General features: G+C 45.6%; 1 protein-coding gene across 1 annotated transcript in view; it reads right to left on the reverse strand.

Moving 5' to 3' along the window:
- Positions 1-20,449, reverse strand: part of LOC122552262 (complement C3-like) — a 124,903-nt gene that overhangs the window by 84,560 nt on the left and 19,894 nt on the right. The window contains exons 12-16 of the mRNA XM_043694949.2: positions 17,156-17,368; positions 9,131-9,334; positions 3,843-4,007; positions 2,283-2,412; positions 1,847-1,918 (exon numbers count right to left, since the gene is read on the reverse strand). Coding sequence (XP_043550884.2) covers positions 1,847-1,918; positions 2,283-2,412; positions 3,843-4,007; positions 9,131-9,334; positions 17,156-17,368 — 784 coding nt within the window. The remainder of the gene's footprint in view (positions 1-1,846; positions 1,919-2,282; positions 2,413-3,842; positions 4,008-9,130; positions 9,335-17,155; positions 17,369-20,449) is intronic.

Raw genomic sequence — 20,449 nt, forward strand, 5'->3', positions numbered from 1 at the left:
AGGGAACATTCCAGGACCAGGGACCAGGGAGCTGCTGGGAAGGTAAATTTCCCATTGAAATAAATAGGTTCGCTCCTATCCGTGGTTTCAGGCTTCCGTGGTAGATCTTGTAACGCATTCCCCTGTGGGTATGGGGGGGGAGGTGGTCCTACTGTACTACATAATATCAAACAATCCCTAATGTTGCAGACAAAGGCAATTCGGCCCACCAAGTCTGTAACAATCCTCTGAACAGCATCCACCCAAACCCATTCCCCATCTGATCCCACATTCGCTCTCTAACTCTAGAACGAATTATACTGTAAAAGGAAGAGCCTTGAGAAAAGTTGATGAGCAGAGAGATCTGGGAGTTCAGGTCCATTGTACCCTGAAGGTGGCTGCACAGATGGATAGAGTGGTCAAGAAGCATATGGCCTGCTTGCCTTCATCGGATGGGGTATTGAGTATGAGAGCTGGCAGGTCATGTTAAAATTGTACAAGACATTGGTTCAGCCACATTTAGAATATTGTGTACAGTTCTGGTTGCCATATTACCAAAAGAATGTGGACGCTTTGGAGAGGGTGCGGAGAAGGTTTATGAGGGTGTTGCCTGGTATGGAAGGTGCTAGTTATGAAGAGAGGTTGAGTAGGTTAGGTTTATTTTCATTAGAAAAAAGGAGATTGAGGGGGGACCTGATTGAGGTCTACAAAATCATGAAGGGTATAGACAGGGTGGGTAGAAATGAGGGTGAGGGATTCAATAACGAGAGGTCATGCTTTCAAAGTGAGAGGAGAAAAGTTTAAAGGGGATACACGCTGTAAGTATTTCACACAGAGGGTGGTGGGTGTCTGGAACACGTTGCCAGCAGAGGTGGTAGAGGCAGGCACAGTAGATTCATTTAAGATGCGTCTGGACTGAAGCAAGAGCAGGTGGGGAGCAGAGGGATACAGATGCTTAGGAATTGACCGACAGATTTAGACAGTAGATTTGGATCGGCTCAGGCTTGGAGGGCCGAAGGGCCTGTTCCGGGGCTGTAAATTTTCTTCGTTCTTTGTTGTATTTATCATAACTAATCCATCTAGCCTGCACATCCCTGGACATGACAACGAAGTTTGCACATTTGCCCTGTATCTGCATGGGTTTCCTCCAAAAATGCAGAAATTAGTTGAATTGGCCATGCTTTATTGCCCCACAGTCTGCAGATTAATTAGGTTGATTTGCCATGTTAACTGTGGGCATAGGACCCTTCGGAGGGTCAGGGAAGACTTTATATAATCCTCACAGTGCAGATAGAGGCCTTTTGGTCCAACAAGTCTGCACCAACCCTCCAAAGAGTATCCCACTCTATCCCTAAAAACCAACACTTACTACCACCTAGCATGTACACTACAGGGCAATTTAGCATGGCCAATCCACCTCATGTGCACATCTTTAGGCTTTGGAAGGAAACCAATGCACCTACAGGAAACCCATGCAGACGCTGGGAGAGTACAGGAGCTGGGACGTCATGCTGTGCCTGTACAGGACATTTGTTTTGGGCCATTTTTAGAATATTGTGTGCAATTCTGGTCTTCCCCCAGACTGGCAGTCACCCATGGTTGGAATTGAACGCAGATCCCTGGTGTTGTGAGCCAACATGCCTCTTCACTTGATGGCTGAATGACTTTCATGTGCACTATGATGAGTTATTATAGATTTGTTTTACAGAGGAAGAAATTCTGACACCAATTATTTCTACAGCTGCACCAGGATAACATTTTAGTTGTGGGAACATAACATGTTTAAAACAAAAATCTGCCGTGAAAATGATCCTTTTATAAATGTGATTTATCAAAGTGTAATTTCTCTTCAAACACAAACACATACATTTAGCCGCTTTAGCGTCCATTAATCTCGTTGAACGGCGTTTACGTTTCATTGACTGTTGGCACTTCAGCTCTGTAATAGATGTTTGAGAAAAATGCATGTTAGGATAAAAGTTATAGTCGTGCAGTTTAAAACTTATTCACATTATGAACTTCCAAGTATAATTGCATGTGTCATGGCCTAGGGAATTAAGAGGAGAATTTATCAAAGGAAAATAACTGCAAATTAAAGTTGCAGTCATGATGGAATAAACGCAGCATAGATGTGTACCGTCAAACTGTACTAGACTTCAGCACAGATCCAGAACTGTGCACTAAACTAGTATTTCATTCATTCTCAAACACAAGTTATCTCGGCAAATAGAATTTCAACATCGCCAGAATCCCCTTTACATGTTGTAGAAGTTAATTCAATGAGTGCTTCTAGAAACTAGTACCTGTCCTTGTAGGTGTCTTGAGGTCACTGCTTGTTATAATTGTCAGTCCCGCATCTGTGAAAACGCCAAGAACATCACTGCCACTTCCAGGCGTGCATCCAATGTCATTCTTCTCGACAATGTCCCAGATCTGTATGAAATACACACAAAGCTGCTACATGAATCAAAGAAGGATTGACAACGTGACGCTGTTACTGCCTCGCTTTCTCTCTGGCTAGAGTGTCAGTAGTACAATGAAAATACAACCCACCAATCTGTGCCCATCCGCTTTCATTTCCCCAAAAAGAGAAAAAAAATGCGGCAGATACTGGAAATCTAAAACAAACAGTGAAAATATTCTGATGGCAGACGATATACAGAGACTGCAGGACGTGACAGAGGGAGCCAGTCCCAAAATGACCTCAATAACCTGCCGCAATAAATCTTGAGAGGAGGTCTGCTTTGGACCACCATAGGCATCACATGCAACAAAGACCTTTGACCCCCTTCATACCCCTGTCATTTTGAACACATAAAAATGGGATTGCCCTCAGGAAGCTCAACATGAAGACCTCAGGGGTTGTTAAGATATCTCTGTAAGCGTATGTATAAAGTATAAGCTGCCACCCACCAATTCCCCCAACACACACACCCCAACACTTTCCACCCCCAGTGAAAACGACAGTTTTGAGGCCTGGTTACTCCGATTCCAATCTCTGGCGCCATGTTGGTTAGGCCAGAGGCCCGGTCTGTTGTGGACAATATTCAGACCCATGTCTTTCAGACTGTAGCTGAACATTTCCTCAATGGAACCATGAGAAGGAGCTGAACCTACAGTGAACTACAATACAATGAATTTTAGCTCAGTCATATCATCCACTTGGTCGATTAATTGCCCCAAGTAAATTGCACCATTTAAACTTGTAGAGCATTCCCAAGACCAATGGAAACACTGAAACATATCATTCCCTCCTGAAACCCTCTATACTTCTCTAAAGGGTGCATCGCAGAGCTTTGACATCCAACAGTTCTGCTGAGAGCCAAAACAAATTGTGTTAAATTTTGATTTGGAGATGCCAGTGTTGGACTGGGATGGACAAAGTTAAAAATCACACAACACCAAGTTATAGTCCAACAGGTTTAATTGGAAGCACTAGCTTTCGGAGCGCCGCTCCTTCACCAGGTGGTTGTGAGCAGCGCTCCGAAAGCTAGTGCTTCCAGTTAAACCTGTTGGACTATACCCTGGTGTTGTGTAACTTTTAGCATTAGACCTTGGCTTCTTCCCTCACATGTTTTCACCCAACACCAGAATGCTCACTCTAAGTGTGGATTTACCCATCCCAACCCCAGGTCCTGTTATTTTCTGCTCTCTACTGAAATTCCCTGCTCTGCTTGTGGTCCCAAAACCACCCGTGTGAATCTCTGTCCATTTGCCAACCACCTTCTTTCAAATAATTGGAGATAAATGGTTTTTAAACCGGGTAGCCGAGAAACAAAAATACATCCAGTTTTCACACAGTATTAGCTCCTACCAGACCTTTCTCAATCTTAAAGCTTAGAAAAACATGAAAAATTACTTGCCTTACTCTGTGTTAGCTTATGTTTCTTATTCAATACGAACACAGCTTTATCTACAGCACCTAAGCCGACAATTGCCCCAGAGTCGCCTGTGATTTTCAGTCTAAACTGATTGCGAGGTTTGTAAATCTTATTTTCTTCTTCCTCATTTGCATTAGACACGATTAGCTGTGAAGAAATATATGTCAGTCCAAAATACTCATAAACATTAAATTGCTTTTTGAGTGGTGCAGCTCATTGCTGCTGAAGTAAGAGATTTGGAGCAGTAAAATTATAGAGGCAAGGAATGAAATAGCATAGAAGGAGGTCGTTAGGCTTTATTCATTTGCAAGAATTACCCAATTCACCTCACTCTAACCCCTAGCCTTGCAAACATTTGCCATCAAGTATTTATCATATTCTGCCATGAAACTTACCACGTTTATTGTGTTTTTGGGGCAACATCGCGTAATAATACATAGTAATAATGTCAGGACTTATAACACTATAGTCTATTCTGCCATTCAATAAGGTCACAAGATGGTGGCAGAGTCGACATGGAGAAAAGCTCACCTGTTTCTTTTCTTTTTTTTCTCTTTTTTCATTTTTTTTCTTTTACTCCCATTTTTCAGATGATATCTGCGATATCCGGGACTAAACCCAGCATCGACTCCTGGCCTCAGTGTGGACACAGACTTCTGGCCTTAGTGTGGACTCAGACTCCCGGCCCCAGTGATGACTCAGACTCCCGGCCTCAGTGTGGACTCTAACTCCCAGCCTCAGTGTGGACTCTAACTCCCGGCCTCAGTGTGGACTCAGACTCCCGGCCTCAGTGTGGACTCAGACTCCCGGCACCAGTGTGGACACAGACTCCCGGCCTCAGTGTGGACACAGACTCCCGGCCTCAGTGTGGACTCAGACTCCCGGCCTCAGTGTGGACACAGACTTCTGGCCTTAGTGTGGACTCAGACTCCCGGCCCCAGTGATGACTCAGACTCCCGGCCTCAGTGTGGACTCTAACTCCTGGCCTCAGTGTGGACTCTAACTCCCGGCCTCAGTGTGGACTCTGACTCCCGGCCTCAGTGTGGACTCTAACTCCTGGCCTCAGTGTGGACTCTAACTCCTGGCCTCAGTGTGGACTCTGACTCCCGGCCTCAGTGTGGACTCAGACTCCCGGCCTCAGTGTGGACTCTAACTCCCGGCCTCAGTGTGGACTCTAACTCCTGGCCTCAGTGTGGACTCTAACTCCTGGCCTCAGTGTGGACTCTGACTCCCGGCCTCAGTGTGGACTCTAACTCCTGGCCTCAGTGTGGACTCTAACTCCTGGCCTCAGTGTGGACTCTAACTCCTGGCCTCAGTGTGGACTCAGACTCCCGGCACCAGTGTGGACACAGACTCCCGGCCTCAGTGTGGACACAGACTCCCGGCCTCAGTGTGGACTCTAACTCCTGGCCTCAGTGTGGACTCAGACTCCCGGCACCAGTGTGGACACAGACTCCCGGCCTCAGTGTGGACACAGACTCCCGGCCTCAGTGTGGACACAGACTCCCGGCCTCAGTGTGGACACAGACTCCCGGCCTCAGTGTGGACTCAGACTCCCGGCCTCAGTGTGGACTCTAACTCCCGGACTTAGTGTGGATTCTAACTTCGGGCCTCAGTGTGGACTCTAACTCCCAACCTCAGTGTGGACTCTAACACCCGGCCCCAGTGTGGACTCAGACTCCCGGCCCCAGTGTGGACACAGACTACCGGCCTCAGTGTGGACACAGACACCCGGCCTCAGTGTGGACACAGACTCCCGGCCTCAGTGTGGACACATACTCCCGGCCTCAGTGTGGACACAGACACCCGGCCTCAGTGTGGACACAGACTCCCGGCCTCAGTGTGGACACAGACTCCCGGCCTCAGTGTGGACACAGACACCCGGCCTCAGTGTGGACACAGACACCCGGCCTCAGTGTGGACACAGACTCCCGGCCTCAGTGTGGACACAGACTCCCGGCCTCAGTGTGGACTCTAACTCCCGGTCTCAGTGTGGACTCTAACTCCCGGACTTAGTGTGGATTCTAACTTCGGGCCTCAGTGTGGACTCTAACTCCCAACCTCAGTGTGGACTCTAACACCCGGCCCCAGTGTGGACACAGACTCCCGACATCAGCGTGGACTCAGACTTCCAGACTCAGCATAGACTCTAACTCCCAGACTCAGCGTGGACTCAAACTCCCGGCCTCAGTGTGGACTCAGACTTCCAGACTCAGTGTGGACTCTAACTCCCGGCCTCAGTGTGGACTCAGACTTCCAGACTCAGCGTGGACTCTAACTCCTGGCCTCAGTGTGGACTCTAACTCCCGGCCTCAGTGTGGACTCTAACTCCCGGCCTCAGTGTGGACTCAGACTTCCAGACTCAGTGTGGACTCTAACTCCCGGCCTCAGTGTGGACTCTAACTCCCGACATCAGCGTGGACTCAGACTTCCAGACTCAGCGTGGACTCTAACTCCTGGCCTCAGTGTGGACTCTAACTCCCGGCCTCAGTGTGGACACAGACTCCCGGCCTCAGTGTGGTCTCTAACGCCCGGCCTCAGTGTGGACTCTAACTCCCGACATCAGCGTGGACTCAGACTTCCAGACTCAGCGTGGACTCTAGCTCCTGGCCTCAGTGTGGACTCTAACTCCCGACATCAGTGTGGACTCTAACTCCTGGCCTCAGTGTGGACTCTAACTCCCGAACTCAGTGTGGACTCTAACTCCTGGCCTCAGTGTGGACTCTAACTCCTGGCCTCAGTGTGGACTCTAACTCCCGGCCTCAGTGTGGACTCTAACTCCTGGCCTCAGTGTGGTCTCTAACTCCCGGCCTCTGTGTGGACACAGACTCTCGGCCTCAGTGTGGACACAGACTCCCGGCCTCAGTGTGGACTCAGACTCCCAGCTCAGTGTGGTCTCTAACTCCCAGCCTCAGTGTGGACTCTAACTCCCAGCCTCAGTGTGGACTCAGACTTCCAGACTCAGCGTGGACTCTAACTCCCGGCCTCAGTGTGGACTCTAACTCCCGACATCAGTGTGGACTCAGACTTCCAGACTCAGCGTGGACTCTAACTCCTGGCCTCAGTGTGGACTCTAACTCCTGGCCTCAGTGTGGACTCTAACTCATGGCCTCAGTGTGGTCTCTAACTCCCGGCCTCAGTGTGGACTCAGACTCCCGACCCCAGTGTGGTCACAGACTCCCGGCCTCAGTGTGGACACAGACTCCCGGCCTCAGTGTGGACACAGACACCCGGCCTCAGTGTGGTCTCTAACACCCGGCCTCAGTGTGGACACAGACTCCCGGCCTCAGTGTGGACTCTAACTCCCGGTCTCAGTGTGGACTCTAACTCCTGGACTCAGTGTGGATTCTAACTCTGGGCCTCAGTGTGGTCTCTAACTCCCGGCCTCAGTGTGGACTCTAACTCCCGGCCTCAGTGTGGACTCTAACTCCCGACATCAGCGTGGACTCAGACTTCCAGACTCAGCGTAGACTCTAACTCCCAGACTCAGCGTGGACTCAAACTCCCGGTCTCAGTGTGGACTCTAACTCCCGACATCAGCGTGGACTCAGACTTCCAGACTCAGCGTGGACTCTAACTCCTGGCCTCAGTGTGAATTTAACTCCCGGCCTCAGTGTGGATTTAACTCCCAGCCTCAGTGTGGATTTAACTCCCGGCCTCAGTGTGGATTTAACTCCCAGCCTCAGTGTGGATTTAACTCCCGGCCTCAGCGTGAATTTAACTCCCAGCCTCAGCGTGGATTTAACTCTCGGCCTCAGTGTGGATGATGGTAGATATACTTTTCAGTAAGTCACTGAAGGGTAACACACAGGTGCAAAAATCTATTAGGTGGGCGAATGAACTGTTCCCTTTATCACAATAGAGTTTGAGTACAGAAGTAGTGATTAGCAGTCAATTGTATAGGAGCTTGGTTTGACCACACGTGGAATACTGTGTGCAGTTTAGATCTCCTTGTTTAAGGAAAGATATCATTGCCATAGAGGGAATACAATGAAGGTTCACCAGACTTAGATTGTGGGACTGCCCTCTAAAGAGAGATTGGGAAACCGGGCCTGTATCCTCTGGGGCTCCATAGAATAAGAGGTGATTTTATTGAAACTTACAAAATACATAATGGGATATAATGTGGAGGTGCTAGTGTTGGAACAGGGTGGACAAAATCATATGAGACCAGGTTCTAGTCCAGCAGGTTTATTTAAAATCACAACTTTTGGAGCACTGCTCCTTTATCAGGTGAAATGGAGGGAAGCACACAGGCACAGAATATATCGGCAGAGAGATAATGGCAAGATAATTTCAGGTAATTAGGAGTGTCAATAGATAAGTTTAAAAAAATGTAAGTGGGGTGCCGACAGGTTGAATAATAAGTGAAGGGATGACCTATGAAGCAATTAATTGAGGCAGAGAGGTAATTACAAATAACAGGATAGACATGGCAGATACAGGTAAGCTGTTTCTCCTGGGGAGTCTAGAACTAGGGGATACAATTTTCAAATAAATAAGTACGCCACTTAAGTCCAAGATGAGGAGAATATTTTTCCTCAAAGGGTTGCGAACCTTTGGAATTCTCTATCACCAAGTATTGTGGAAGCTCAGCCTTTGAGTATGTTTAAGGTGGAGATTGATAGTTTCTGATTAGCAATGACATATAGGATTATGGGAGTGGAGCAGATTAGCATTCAATCAGCCATGATTGTATTGAGTGGTGGGGTGGGATCAATGGATTGAACAGCCAACTTTTATGCCCCTATGTTCTTACATCTATAGTCCCACTTTTTCCACCTTGCTTACTATAATCCAATAAATTTGACCAACACAATTCCTTCTTCATAAAACCACGATGACTCTGTTGGTTTGCTTTATGAGTGACTAAAAATTCTGCTACCACTTTCTTAATAGTAGATTCAGTAATTTTCCCATTAACACATGCCCAGCTAGCTAGTCTATTGTTTCCTATTCAGCAGGACTGGGGCAGCATCTGTGGAGAGAGCGCAGAGTTATTTATCGCCTCTAATATGACTCTTCTTTAGAATTGAAATAAAAAAGGCTCACAGGACTCAAAATGCCAACTCTGTTTCTCGCACCACAGATGCTGCCAGACCTGCTGAGTTTCCTCAGCCAACTCTGTCTCTGGTTCAGAACTTGAGCATCTGCTGGTCTTTGTTTTATATTATAATTTCCTATTTTCTTAATTAATCCACTGGAGTTTAGAGTAAAATTGTTGAAGCCTCCTACATGAAATAAATCACATATGAAACAGGAATACTTACTGTTCCCATGCACGTGTCTTTCACATCAACCCATACAGAATCTGCAACCATTTCTGTTGCTAATCCCTTTGACAAATAGTAATAGACTAGCAGTCTGAAGGATGGAATTAGATCGGGGGTGATTAGAATTTTCATAATCGTTATGATTTGATCTTTCTGTCTTGGTTGCTGTCCAACTTTCACTATTTTGCCTTTGCTTATTATCTGGTCAAAGAGAGTGAAAAAGAAAACATAAAATAACTTAAGGAATTAACTCCAACAAACAGAAGATTTATCAATGCATACATGAAAGAAAGGGCCTTGGATAAATTTTGATGACCACAGCTCATGTAACAATTGAGAAAGGACACAGTACATTCACCAGTAAAATATCTGAATCAAAACGATAAACATTATATTACTATTTTTAATAAATTCCAAATGTCAACAGAAGGTTAATGTATTACTACCTGAGCCACGAGCTAATAGGCACAGGGTCAATAAAATTAAGCAGGAAAATAGGTGGCTCAAAGATTGGTGTGGGATTAATAGGTTTGAATTTGTGGGACATTGGCACCAGTACCAGGGAAGGAGAGATCTAGTGGGTGTCATATGTAGACCCACAAGCCGCATTGGTGATATTGGGAATGGCGTTATTAGGAAATTATAGGTGCATGTGATAAGGGAATATTGGCGATCATGGGTGGTTTCAATCTGCACATGGAATGGGCAAATCAAATTAGCCGCAATGCTACGGAGGAGGAATTTCTGGAGTGTATATGGGATGGTTTTCTTGACCAATATGCGATGACACAGTCTTCATCTGAACCGCACTGGAACCAGAGTCCTAATGAATTGCATAACTAGGGCTGTAGGCAGGACTTTAAACTAAATGCTTGGGGTGGGTGGGAGTGTGCGAGGAGATGGGGAAGGGGAGAGGAAGAGATCGGTTAGAGGGGGAAATTAGAAAACACGAGTTAAAGGTGGAGGCAAGAGGGTAGGTTAGCAATGTGGTGGATGGTTACCAGACAGAAAAGATGAGGGACAGAAGAGGTGAATATCTTTATGCACCAAAGAATTACAAAGATGTAGAGATATTTACTAGTGGAACAAATTTAAAAGCTTTGGATCTAAATCCATGAAGCATTCGAAATAAAGTAGATGAACAAATCACACAGATAGATGTAAATGGGTATGATATGACTGGGATTACAGAGACATGGCTGCTGGGTGACCAGGGATGGGAACTGATTGTCCCAGGATATTCAGGAGGTAGCAAGGACAGGCATAAAGGAAAAGGTGGGGGAGTGGCATTGCTGGTTCAAGAGGAAATTAAACACAATAGTGAGAAAGGATAGGAGCCCTGGCAATGTGGAGTCTGTTTGGGTAGAGTTGAGAAATAGGTAAAAACAATGACTGCAGATGCTGGAAACCAGATTCTGGATTAGAGTGGTGCTGGAAAAGCACAGCAGTTCAGACAGCATCCAAGGAGCAGGAAAATCAACGTTTTGGGCAAAAGCCCTTCATCTTCCTAATAAAGGGCTTTTGCCCGAAACGTCGATTTTCCTGCTCCTTGGATGCAGTCTGACCTGCTGTGCTTTTCTAGCACCACTCTAATCCAGAATAGAGTTGAGAAATACCAAAGGGCAAAAAACATTAGTGGGTGACATACATAGACCCACAAACCGCAGTGGTGATATTGGGAATGGCATTATTAGAAAATTAGAGGTGCATGTGATAAGGTAATATTGGCGATCATGGTTGATTTTAATCTGTACATGGAATGGGCAAATCAAATTAGCAACAATGCTGTGAAGGAGGAATTCCTGGGGTCCGTATGGAATGGTTTTCTTGACCAATATGCAGAGGAACCCTAACTAGTGAGCAGGTCATTTTGGTCTGGATACTGTGTAATGAGAAGGGAATCAGAATCCAGCTCTTGGGGATGAGTGACAAGAACATGACAGAATTTTATATCAAGATGGAGATAGTTGATTTGGAGACTACGGTGCTGAATCTTAATAAAGGAAACCATGAAAATATGAGGCGTGAGTTGGCCTTGACAGATTGGGGAGAGTTACTTGAAGGGATGACAGTGGACAGGCAGTTGCAAACATTCAAGGAATACATTTGGGAAAACGACAACAACTGTTTATTCCTGTCCAGCACAAAAGCAAAATGGGTAAGGGGGCCAATCCATGGATTACAAAGGAAATGAGAGATACAGTCTGATCCAAGGAAGATGCATAAAGATTGGCCAAGAAAAATAATACATCTGAGGATCAGGAGCATTTTAAAATTCAGCAAAGAAAGACCTAGGGGTCTGATTAAGAAGGGGAAAATATAGTACAAAAGTAAGCTTGCAGGAAACAAAAAGACTGACAATAAGAGTTTCCATACATACGTGAAGAGAAAGAGATTAGAGAAGACAAATGTAAGTCCCCTACAGATAGAAACGGGAGTGTGTATAATACAGGACAAAGAAATGGCTGAGCAACTGAATACATACTTTGGTTCTGCCTTCACAAAAGAGGACACAATCCAGATACCAGAAATGTTGGAGAATGCAAGGCTTAGTGAGAGGGAAGAACTGAGGGAGATCAATATTAGTAGAGAAATGGTCCTGGGAAGATTGAGGGGATTGAAGGTGGATTAATCCCTAGGGCCTGATGATCTACATTTCAGAGTACTTAAGGAATTGGCTCCAGTAATAGTGGATGCATTGGTGGTCATCTTCCAGGATTCTATAGACTCTGGAAGAATCCCTGCAGATTGGTGAGTAGCTAATATCATTCCAATATCCAAAAAGGGAAGTAGAGGAAAACCATGGAATTATAGATCAGTTGTGGGGAGAATTCTCAAGATGGAAATGTGTTGCTGGAAAAGCACAGCAGGTCAGGCAGCATCTAGGGAACAGGAGAATCGACGTTTCGGGCATTAGCCCTTCTTCAGGGAGAATTCTCAAATCCATTAATAAGGACTTTATAGTGGAGGATTTAGAAAGCAATGGCTGAATCAGACAGAGTTGGCATGGATTTAAGAAGGGGAAATTATGTTTGACAAATCTGTTGGAATTCTATGAAGATGTAACTAGTAGAGTTGACAAGGGGGAGCCAGTCGATTTGATATATTTGGACTTTCAGGAAGTGTTTGACAAAATCCCACTTAAGAGATGATTGTGCAAGATTAAAGCACATAGGACTGGGGGAAGTGTATTGAGATGGATAGAAAACTGGTTTGCAGAGGGGAAACAAAGAGCAGGAATTAATGGGTCCTTTTCAAATTGGCAGGCGGTAACTAGTGGGGTGATACAGGGATCAGTACTAGAACCCCAGCTATTCACAATATATAGTAATGACTTGGATGAGGGAACAAAATGTAATATCTCAAAGTTTGCAGATGATACCAAGTTGGGTGGGAGGGTGAAGTCTGATGAGAATGCAGAGACCCTTCAGCATGATCTGGACAAGTTTGGTGAGTGAACAAATCAATGGAAGATGCAGTACAATTTGGATAAATCTGAGGTTATTCACTTTGAAAGCAAAAGCAAGAAGACAGTTTACTACCTGAATGGGTGCAAACTGGGAGAAGTGAGGGTGCAGCGGGACCTGGTTGTCCTTGTACACCAGTTGCTGAAGGTATATATTCAGGTGCGGCAGGCGGTAAAGAGGGAAATGGTATGTTGGCCTTCATTGCGGGAGGTTTCGAGTCCAGGAGCAGGGCTGTGTTGTTGCAGTTATACAGGGCCCTTGGTGAGGCCACCCTTAGAATATTGAATGCAGTTTTGTTCTCCTTTTCTGAGGAAGAATGCTCTTGCGGGAGTGGAGCAAAAGGTTTATCGGTCTGATTCCGGGGATGGCGGGACTGACGTATGAGGAGGGATTGACTAGGTTAAGATTGTTTTCACTGGAGTTCAGAGGGGGGAATCTCATAGAGACTTATAAAATTCTAACAGGACTATACAGGCTAGATGGAGGGAGGATGTTCCCAATGGTGGGTGTGTCCAGAACCAGGGGTCACAGTCTGACGATTCAGGGTGGACCATTTAGGATGGAGATAAGGAGACATTTCTTCACCCAAAGAGTAGGGAGCCTGTGGAATCCATTACCACAGGAAGGAGTTGACGCTAAAACATTGAATGTATTCAAGAGGTGGCTGGATATAGCACTTGGGGGGAATGGGATCAAAGGTTATGGGGAGAAAGCAGGATTAGGCTATTGGGTTGGATGATCAGCCATGATCGTGATGAACGGCAGAGCAGGCTTGAAGGGCCGAATGGCTTCCGCCTGCCCCTATCTTCTATGTTTTAATGGATGCCTGTTGCAACAGAGAACTGAGGACAGGCAGGTCAACTTAGGGATGTAACTACTTTTTTTTAAATCAAAGCAAAGATTTTGCAAATCTTGAGGAGTTGACACCAAAGTATTTATGTGACTATGATATTCCCTGCAAAATGTCAGAATTCCAAATGATCCTGTCTGACATAATGCATTCAATCCACGAGCCTCTTTACTAGGGAAGTCCCAGGCTGACTCAGAAAGAAAAACAGTCAGTGCTGGAAGATTAGGAAGGCAGGCACCATCTGAAGACTGGTCTCCAGATAAAGGCCTCCAATTAGTTACAATTCCAGACAGAAATCATTCCCCCCCAGACGGTAAAGGTCCTGGGTGAGACGAGATGAACTTCTTTATTCAATCTCCTTCCTCGGTGGGTCACAACAAGCTTAATTTGAAAAAGACCCCTTGGCACACCTTTCCAAATGTATTTATGTTGGAAAAGGAACCAAATTTAACCAGGTTTTTGTGAGGTAAGGAAGAGTGAGCTTATCAGCTTCTAAATAAGAGAAAAGGTAATGAAATGTGACACACACCCACATGCACACACACATACACACACATGCACGTATACACACATGCACGCACACACATGCACATACATGCACACACAACCCTGTGCACCCACATGCATGCATGCGCACACACACACACCCCCGCACACACCCATGTGCACACACATATGCACACAACACATGCGCACACACACACATGCACACACACACACACACAAACACACACACATGCACGCACATACACATGCCAACACACAGACACACGCGGACACAGAGAGAGAGAGAGAGAGAAATGCAGTTGAGTAAAATGATCACAATTAAAATGACATGATTCAGTCTCTAGGTTCAGTGACAATTGGAGGTGGTTTGTTGCAGCCGTTATACTAGTAACACTAATGCTGATAGTAGAGCAATTGATTTTGAGACTCTGCAAGTTAGCCAACAGGCTGATGCTCTGTTTTCTGCTTCATGGTAACTTACTTAACTGACCTGGCATTAGGAACTCAGAGTGAAACACTGTTTCTTTCCCGAAGTGTAGGAATATCTCAAGGCTGTCCTCCAAGACTTCAGGAGTTAGATTAGGGGGAGAGATCGTACAAATTAGGCCTGTTTTTCTCCAGAATTTAAAACATTAAGAGGGTGATCTAACCGAAATCTTCACAATGTTAACTGGAAAAGGGTGGTGGATAAAGATTAACTATTTCCACTGGCTGAGGCTTCTAGAACTGGAGGGCATAGTCTGAGAATTCAGGCCATACCATTCAGGATAGATGTTAGGAAGCATTTCTACACACAAAGGGTGCTAGATATTTGGAATTCTCATCCTCAAAAGACAGGCAACGTTAGATCAGTTAATTTTAAATCCCAAGTAGATAATTTTTCGTGAAGCAAAGCTATGGGTCAAAGGCAGGTCTGTGACCAGCCATGATCTCATTGAATGGTAGAACAGTCTTGAGGGGCTGAATGGCCTATTCCTGATCCTATGAATGGCTTCATGTGGTGCACGTGCCGATGGCTGAAGAAGCCAGTCAATGACAGCCAGACTCACAGATGTTCAATATGAAATGGTTGTGTTTCGTTGTGAATCTGCTGTTTTCGGTGTTGGTGCCTGTTGCCAAGCATAATGGCCCGTCCCATTTTCCTCTGTCATCAATCCTTCTCTCTCAATGAGGAGAATCAATGTTTGAGGCCTTCCTGTCACACTGACAGACATCCCTGTTGGGAGCTTTGAGCATCTTACTAGTTTTCTGGCTCTGATTAACCTTGCTATCTAGAGGCTTGCTTGGAATGTGGCTGTCTTCCAACCTGTGAGTGCACCGCAAACTAACATCGAGTGAGAAAGCTTTGGCAAATAGGGTTAAGGAGAATCCAAAGTGATTCTACAAACACATTAAGGACAAAAGTGTAACTAGGGAGAGAATAAGACCCCTTAAAGGCAGCCTATGTGTGGAACAGCAGGAGATGGGTCAGATACTTGTTATGGACCAGGCCAGACCCCCTCAAAACATTTCAAAAAAGTAGCCCAGACCCTAACTTTGCCAGTTGGTTTAAGCAGGTGTGACGTGGATATTTCAGGAGGGAGCTAGCTGGTCAAACCACATAGTTTTAAACAAAACAGAAATGATTTACAAGATTACCGAATGAAACACAAACAAAAGAGAATATAATACTGAATAACTTAACCTATCGGAAAACACAACAGATCATACCAACTTAATGATGCTGTTCCAAATGCCTACAACAATCCCCAAAAACACCCCTTGGCAGAAAAGGTAAAATCAAACACAGGGTCTTACAGGAGAGAAGTCAAAGAGAGAGTACCAGCCTGGATCTGCTTCTTTAGATCCAGCAGCTTAAAAAAAACCCAGAGAAAGGCCACTCCCCTTTCATTGTACAAGTTGTTTTTTTTATTTGAAAGCCTGTTGCCGAAGGCAATATCTGTTAGCTATAATGAAACCAGCCCTAAAACCTTTCAACTCAGACTTTTCAGAGTCTGTGTCTGTTACAACCTCTCTGAGAAAAAAAACAAGGGCAACATGACCTTGTTAAAGGAGCAGCGTGTTTACAAATGTTTTACATCAATGGTCACTGGGGAGAAGGATATGGAAGATAAAGAACTTGGAGAAATACATAGCAATATCATGAAAAGTGTACATAGTACAGAGGAGGAGATGCTGAATGTCTTAAAATGCATAAAATGCAGATAAATCCCCAGGACCTGATCAAGTGTATCCTAGCCACTTTGTGGGAAGCTAGGGAAGTGATTGCTGGGCCCGTTGATGAGATATTTGTATCATTAACTGCCACGAGTTAGGTGGCAGAAGACTGGAGGATGGCTAACACGGTGTCATTATTTCAGAAAGGTGGTAAGGAAAAGCCAAAGAATTATACACCAGTGAGCCTGACATCAGTGGCAGGCAAGTTGTTCAAGGGGACCCTCAGGGACAAGATTTACATGTATTTGGAAAGGCAAGGACTGATTAGGGATAGTCAACACTGCTTTGTGCATGGGAAATCATGTCTCACCATTCTAATTGCGTTTTTTGAGAAAGTGTCAAAGAGGATTTATGAAGGCTGGATGGTGGGTATGATCTATATAGACTTCAGTAAGGCATTGAACATGGTTCCACATGATAGACTGATTACCAAGGTTAGATCACATGGATTACAGGGAGATCTAGCCATTCAGCTGCATAACTGGCTCTGTTGCTCTGTTTTGATGTCCCATGCACACTGTGCTTGGTTAAGTCCTAAAATAGTAAATAGGGTCTGAAATGTTTACCTTTGGATCCCAACCTGGCCAAAATGTGCACTGACTCTGTCACTTTCTGATGCAACCAAGGGTGTTAACCTCCCAGCTGAGACGATTTTAAAGATTGTGTCATCTGTGCTATGGAGATGATGAGAGCAATAATCGTTCTGCTGCATTTTCAAGGGTGTTACTGCTGAATTGATGGGTGGAGGTTGATTAGCTCCATTGGCCAGAACAGACAGGTTCCAATGCAGTGTCGCCAACAGTATGGGTTCAATTCCCGCACCAACTGAGAGAAGGGGGCATAACGAAAAGGGGAGAATGGCCTCATTGGGGCAGAATAACATCTGATCCTTCCACCCTAGATTACTGAGGATCCCTGAAATGCCCTTTTTTAATAAATGTTAAAACAAGATAATACGACTTGGCACAACAGAGAACATACCATGTAAGTGAAGTACTTTATCTGGTTCTGGGTTGCAGCATCATCATTTCGGAGATTGAGTTGAATTGGCAGATCTTTTCCGGGATCGAGCTCTGTTTGTTGAATGCTGATATGTAAGTAGTTCTTTGAATCATACTGCGTCCTATATGGTTGTGCCACCATACTTGCAGAGGCCTGACGGTCTTTGGGGATGTTGGCAACGTTTGTTACAATCTGCATGCGGTGGGATTGGTGGGGGGGGGAATAACAAACAATGTAGTGAGAAATTTAAACTGAGACAGTCAAGCAACTTTGCACTCTCTTTACTGTTTCACAAGTCAAAATGATTCGCATCAGAATATTAGCAAACATTTATTAGAGCAAACGCAATTTGCCACATCAGGTACAAGATCAGAAGGAGGTCGGTTGACACACAGTCTGATTCCCCTGATTCTGATCATCCTGCATTTAACCTCACAGAATCACCAATGTGTTCTGGTGCAAAAGGAAGCTATCCACCTCACTGCGGGGCAGCACAGTGGCTCAGTGGTTAGCACTGCTGCCTCACAGCACCAGGGACCCAGGTTTGATTCCAGCCTCGGGCGACTATCTGTGTGGCGTTTGTACATTCTCCCTGTGTCTGCGTGGGTTTCCTCCGGGTGCTCTGATTTCCTCCCACAGTCCAAAGATGTGCAAGTCAGAGTGAATTGGCCATGCTAAATTACCCATAGTGTTAGGTGCATTAGTTAGGGGTAAATGTGGGGAATGGTCTGGGTGGGTTACTCTTTGGAGGGTCGGTATGGACTTGTTGGGCCGAAGGGCCTTTTTCCATACTGTGGGGGATCTAATCCAATCTGTATCTGCACCAGCTTGTTGAATGAGCATCATTATCATGTGGCAGCCTCTTCCTTTTCCCATGTATCCTTAGACATCATTCTTATTCTTGAGTGCTTCCATTGAACCTGCCCCCACCACATTTCCAGCCAGTACATTAGTTGTTTAAAAAATAATTCCTCACTTTATCCCCTGCGCCTTTTGCAGGTCATTTTAAATTAACTCTCTCATCCTTGTTGCTTTTACCAAGTGGAAACAGCATCACCCTCCCTTCTCTCTCCAGCCCCACTCATAATTTTGAAAGCCTCTATCAGATCTCCTCTCAGCCTTTTCTCACCAAGGAGAATAGTCACAACTTCTTCAATCTATTCACTATGGCTCACCACACCTGAGGTGTCAAGGTTAGAGTCTGCGGTGCCTTCTCTCGAGAATTCTCTCACTCCTTTAAGACTTGGCCCCTCTATTCCCCTGTGGCGCAACAGGCAGCCAGAGTCTGCCATCAGCACTCAATGTTTGTTTGCCCCAACCCCTATGGTGCGGCTTGCTCTTGACGAAACTCATAAAAAGTACTTCAGCACAGTGTCTTCAGCTGTGTTACAGTTGAGGAGGGGTGAATCAACTCCCCTCTCTCTCACCCCACCTCAGTTGACTCTCAGTCCTGTACCATTGCCATAGAATGAAGTTGGTTCTGTGCAGACATGTAGAAATCCAAACTTCACGGCATCGAGATTGAAGACCAAAGCTGCTTTGCTGACTCTTGTGTGGACTTGGAGCCTTCCATCACTCTCCTTGGAGGTGTTGCTTCTGAGATATGGTAATGGTCAACATCCTTGACATTGTCACCTGATAGTGATGGTGTGACCATGACTTTATTAACATGCAATCATTACTGTCCTGCTCTCCTTGCAAAAGAACATAGACCAATGTTGGCATTGCTCAAGTCTGATATCTGCCCAAGAGCACATAATACACTATTCTTCACGAAGAGTATCGTCCGCAATGGCTTCCAGTCTGTTGAGGAACACCATGTTGAAGACCTTGACAAGTAATGGACAGCAGTATGATGCCTGTCCATTTGTGACAATCATTGATGTTCTTCACCTTTGGCAGTTTAATGATTACCCCTCACCTCCAGTCTTCAGGGATATCCTCCACAGTCCAGATCTTGTTGAACTGTGAGCTCAGTTGTATTTTTTTCATACAGCAACAGATCTGCTGGTGTCTCATTGATCATCTGCACCTTGTAAATATTCAGGCTCTCAAAAACTCTGATCTAGCAATTTCTCCCGACTTGGTGCTCAGCTGCTGAGTTATGGCATTGCCATTAGACTCCAAACATGCAGCGGAGACCTTGGTGCCAGAGAACCTCCAACAACTTTGTCCTCCCCTGAAAAGCAACAAAATAAGTTCCATGCATTCGGAATGAAGAAGGAACCTACATGCACTCATGGGTCGAGAGTGTGGTGCTGGAAAAGCACAGCAGGTCAGGCAGCATCTGAGGAGCAGGAGAATCAACGATTCCGACATAAGCCCTTCATCAGGAATGAGGGTCAGGAATAAGTGCATTTATGACATGCTATCTTTTAAAAGAACAACATTATGCAATGTTCTGGCGAAGGGTCAACAGACGTGAAACGTTAACTCTGCCTTCTTCTCACAGATACCTCCACCCACATCATCTACTGCATCCGCTGCAGCCGGTGTGGCCTCCTCTATATTGGGGAGACAGGCCGCCTACTTGCGGAGCGATTCAGAGAGCACCTCTGGGCCACCCGGACGAACCAACCCAACCAACCTGTGGCACAGCATTTCAACTCCCCCTCCCACTCCACCGAGGATATGCAGGTCATTGGACTCATCCACCGCCAAACCACAACAACCCGACGGTCGGAGGAGGAGCGTCTTATCTTCCGACTGGGAACCCTCCAACCGCAGGGGATGAACTTGGACTTCACCAGTTTCTTCATCCCCCCTCCCCCCACCTTGTCTCAGCCGAATCCCTCCAGCCCGGCACCGCCTTCCTGACCTGCAGTCTTCTTCTTGACCTCTCCGCCTCCATCCTACTCCGACCTATCACCCTCACCTTGACCTCTTTCCACCTATCACATTTCCAACTCCCCTCCTCCAAGTCCCTCCTCCCTACCTTTTATCTTCTCCTGCTGAACACTCTCTGCTCATTCCTGAAGAAGGGCCTGTGCCCGAAACGTCGAATCTCCTGTTCCCTGGATGCTGCCTGACCTGCTGTGCTGTTCCAGCAATAAAGTTTCAACTTTGATCTCCAGCATCTGCAGACCTCACTTTCTCCTCTCACAGATACTGCCAGACTCGCTGAGTTTCTCCAACAATTTTTGGTTTTTGTTATACAATGTAGGTGTAACATACTAAAACCTTTAAAATAAATCTGCTCTGTAGGAGTGACGTTGAATGTAATAAAGTTTTGAATAATCTCTTTTGACCAGAGAAAGATTAGCAGAAATTGAA

This window comes from Chiloscyllium plagiosum, unplaced genomic scaffold (assembly GCF_037043375.1).
Source record: "Chiloscyllium plagiosum isolate Xiang-an unplaced genomic scaffold, Cpla_swu_hap1 HiC_scaffold_45, whole genome shotgun sequence".
NCBI classification, from domain to species: Eukaryota; Metazoa; Chordata; class Chondrichthyes; order Orectolobiformes; family Hemiscylliidae; genus Chiloscyllium; species Chiloscyllium plagiosum.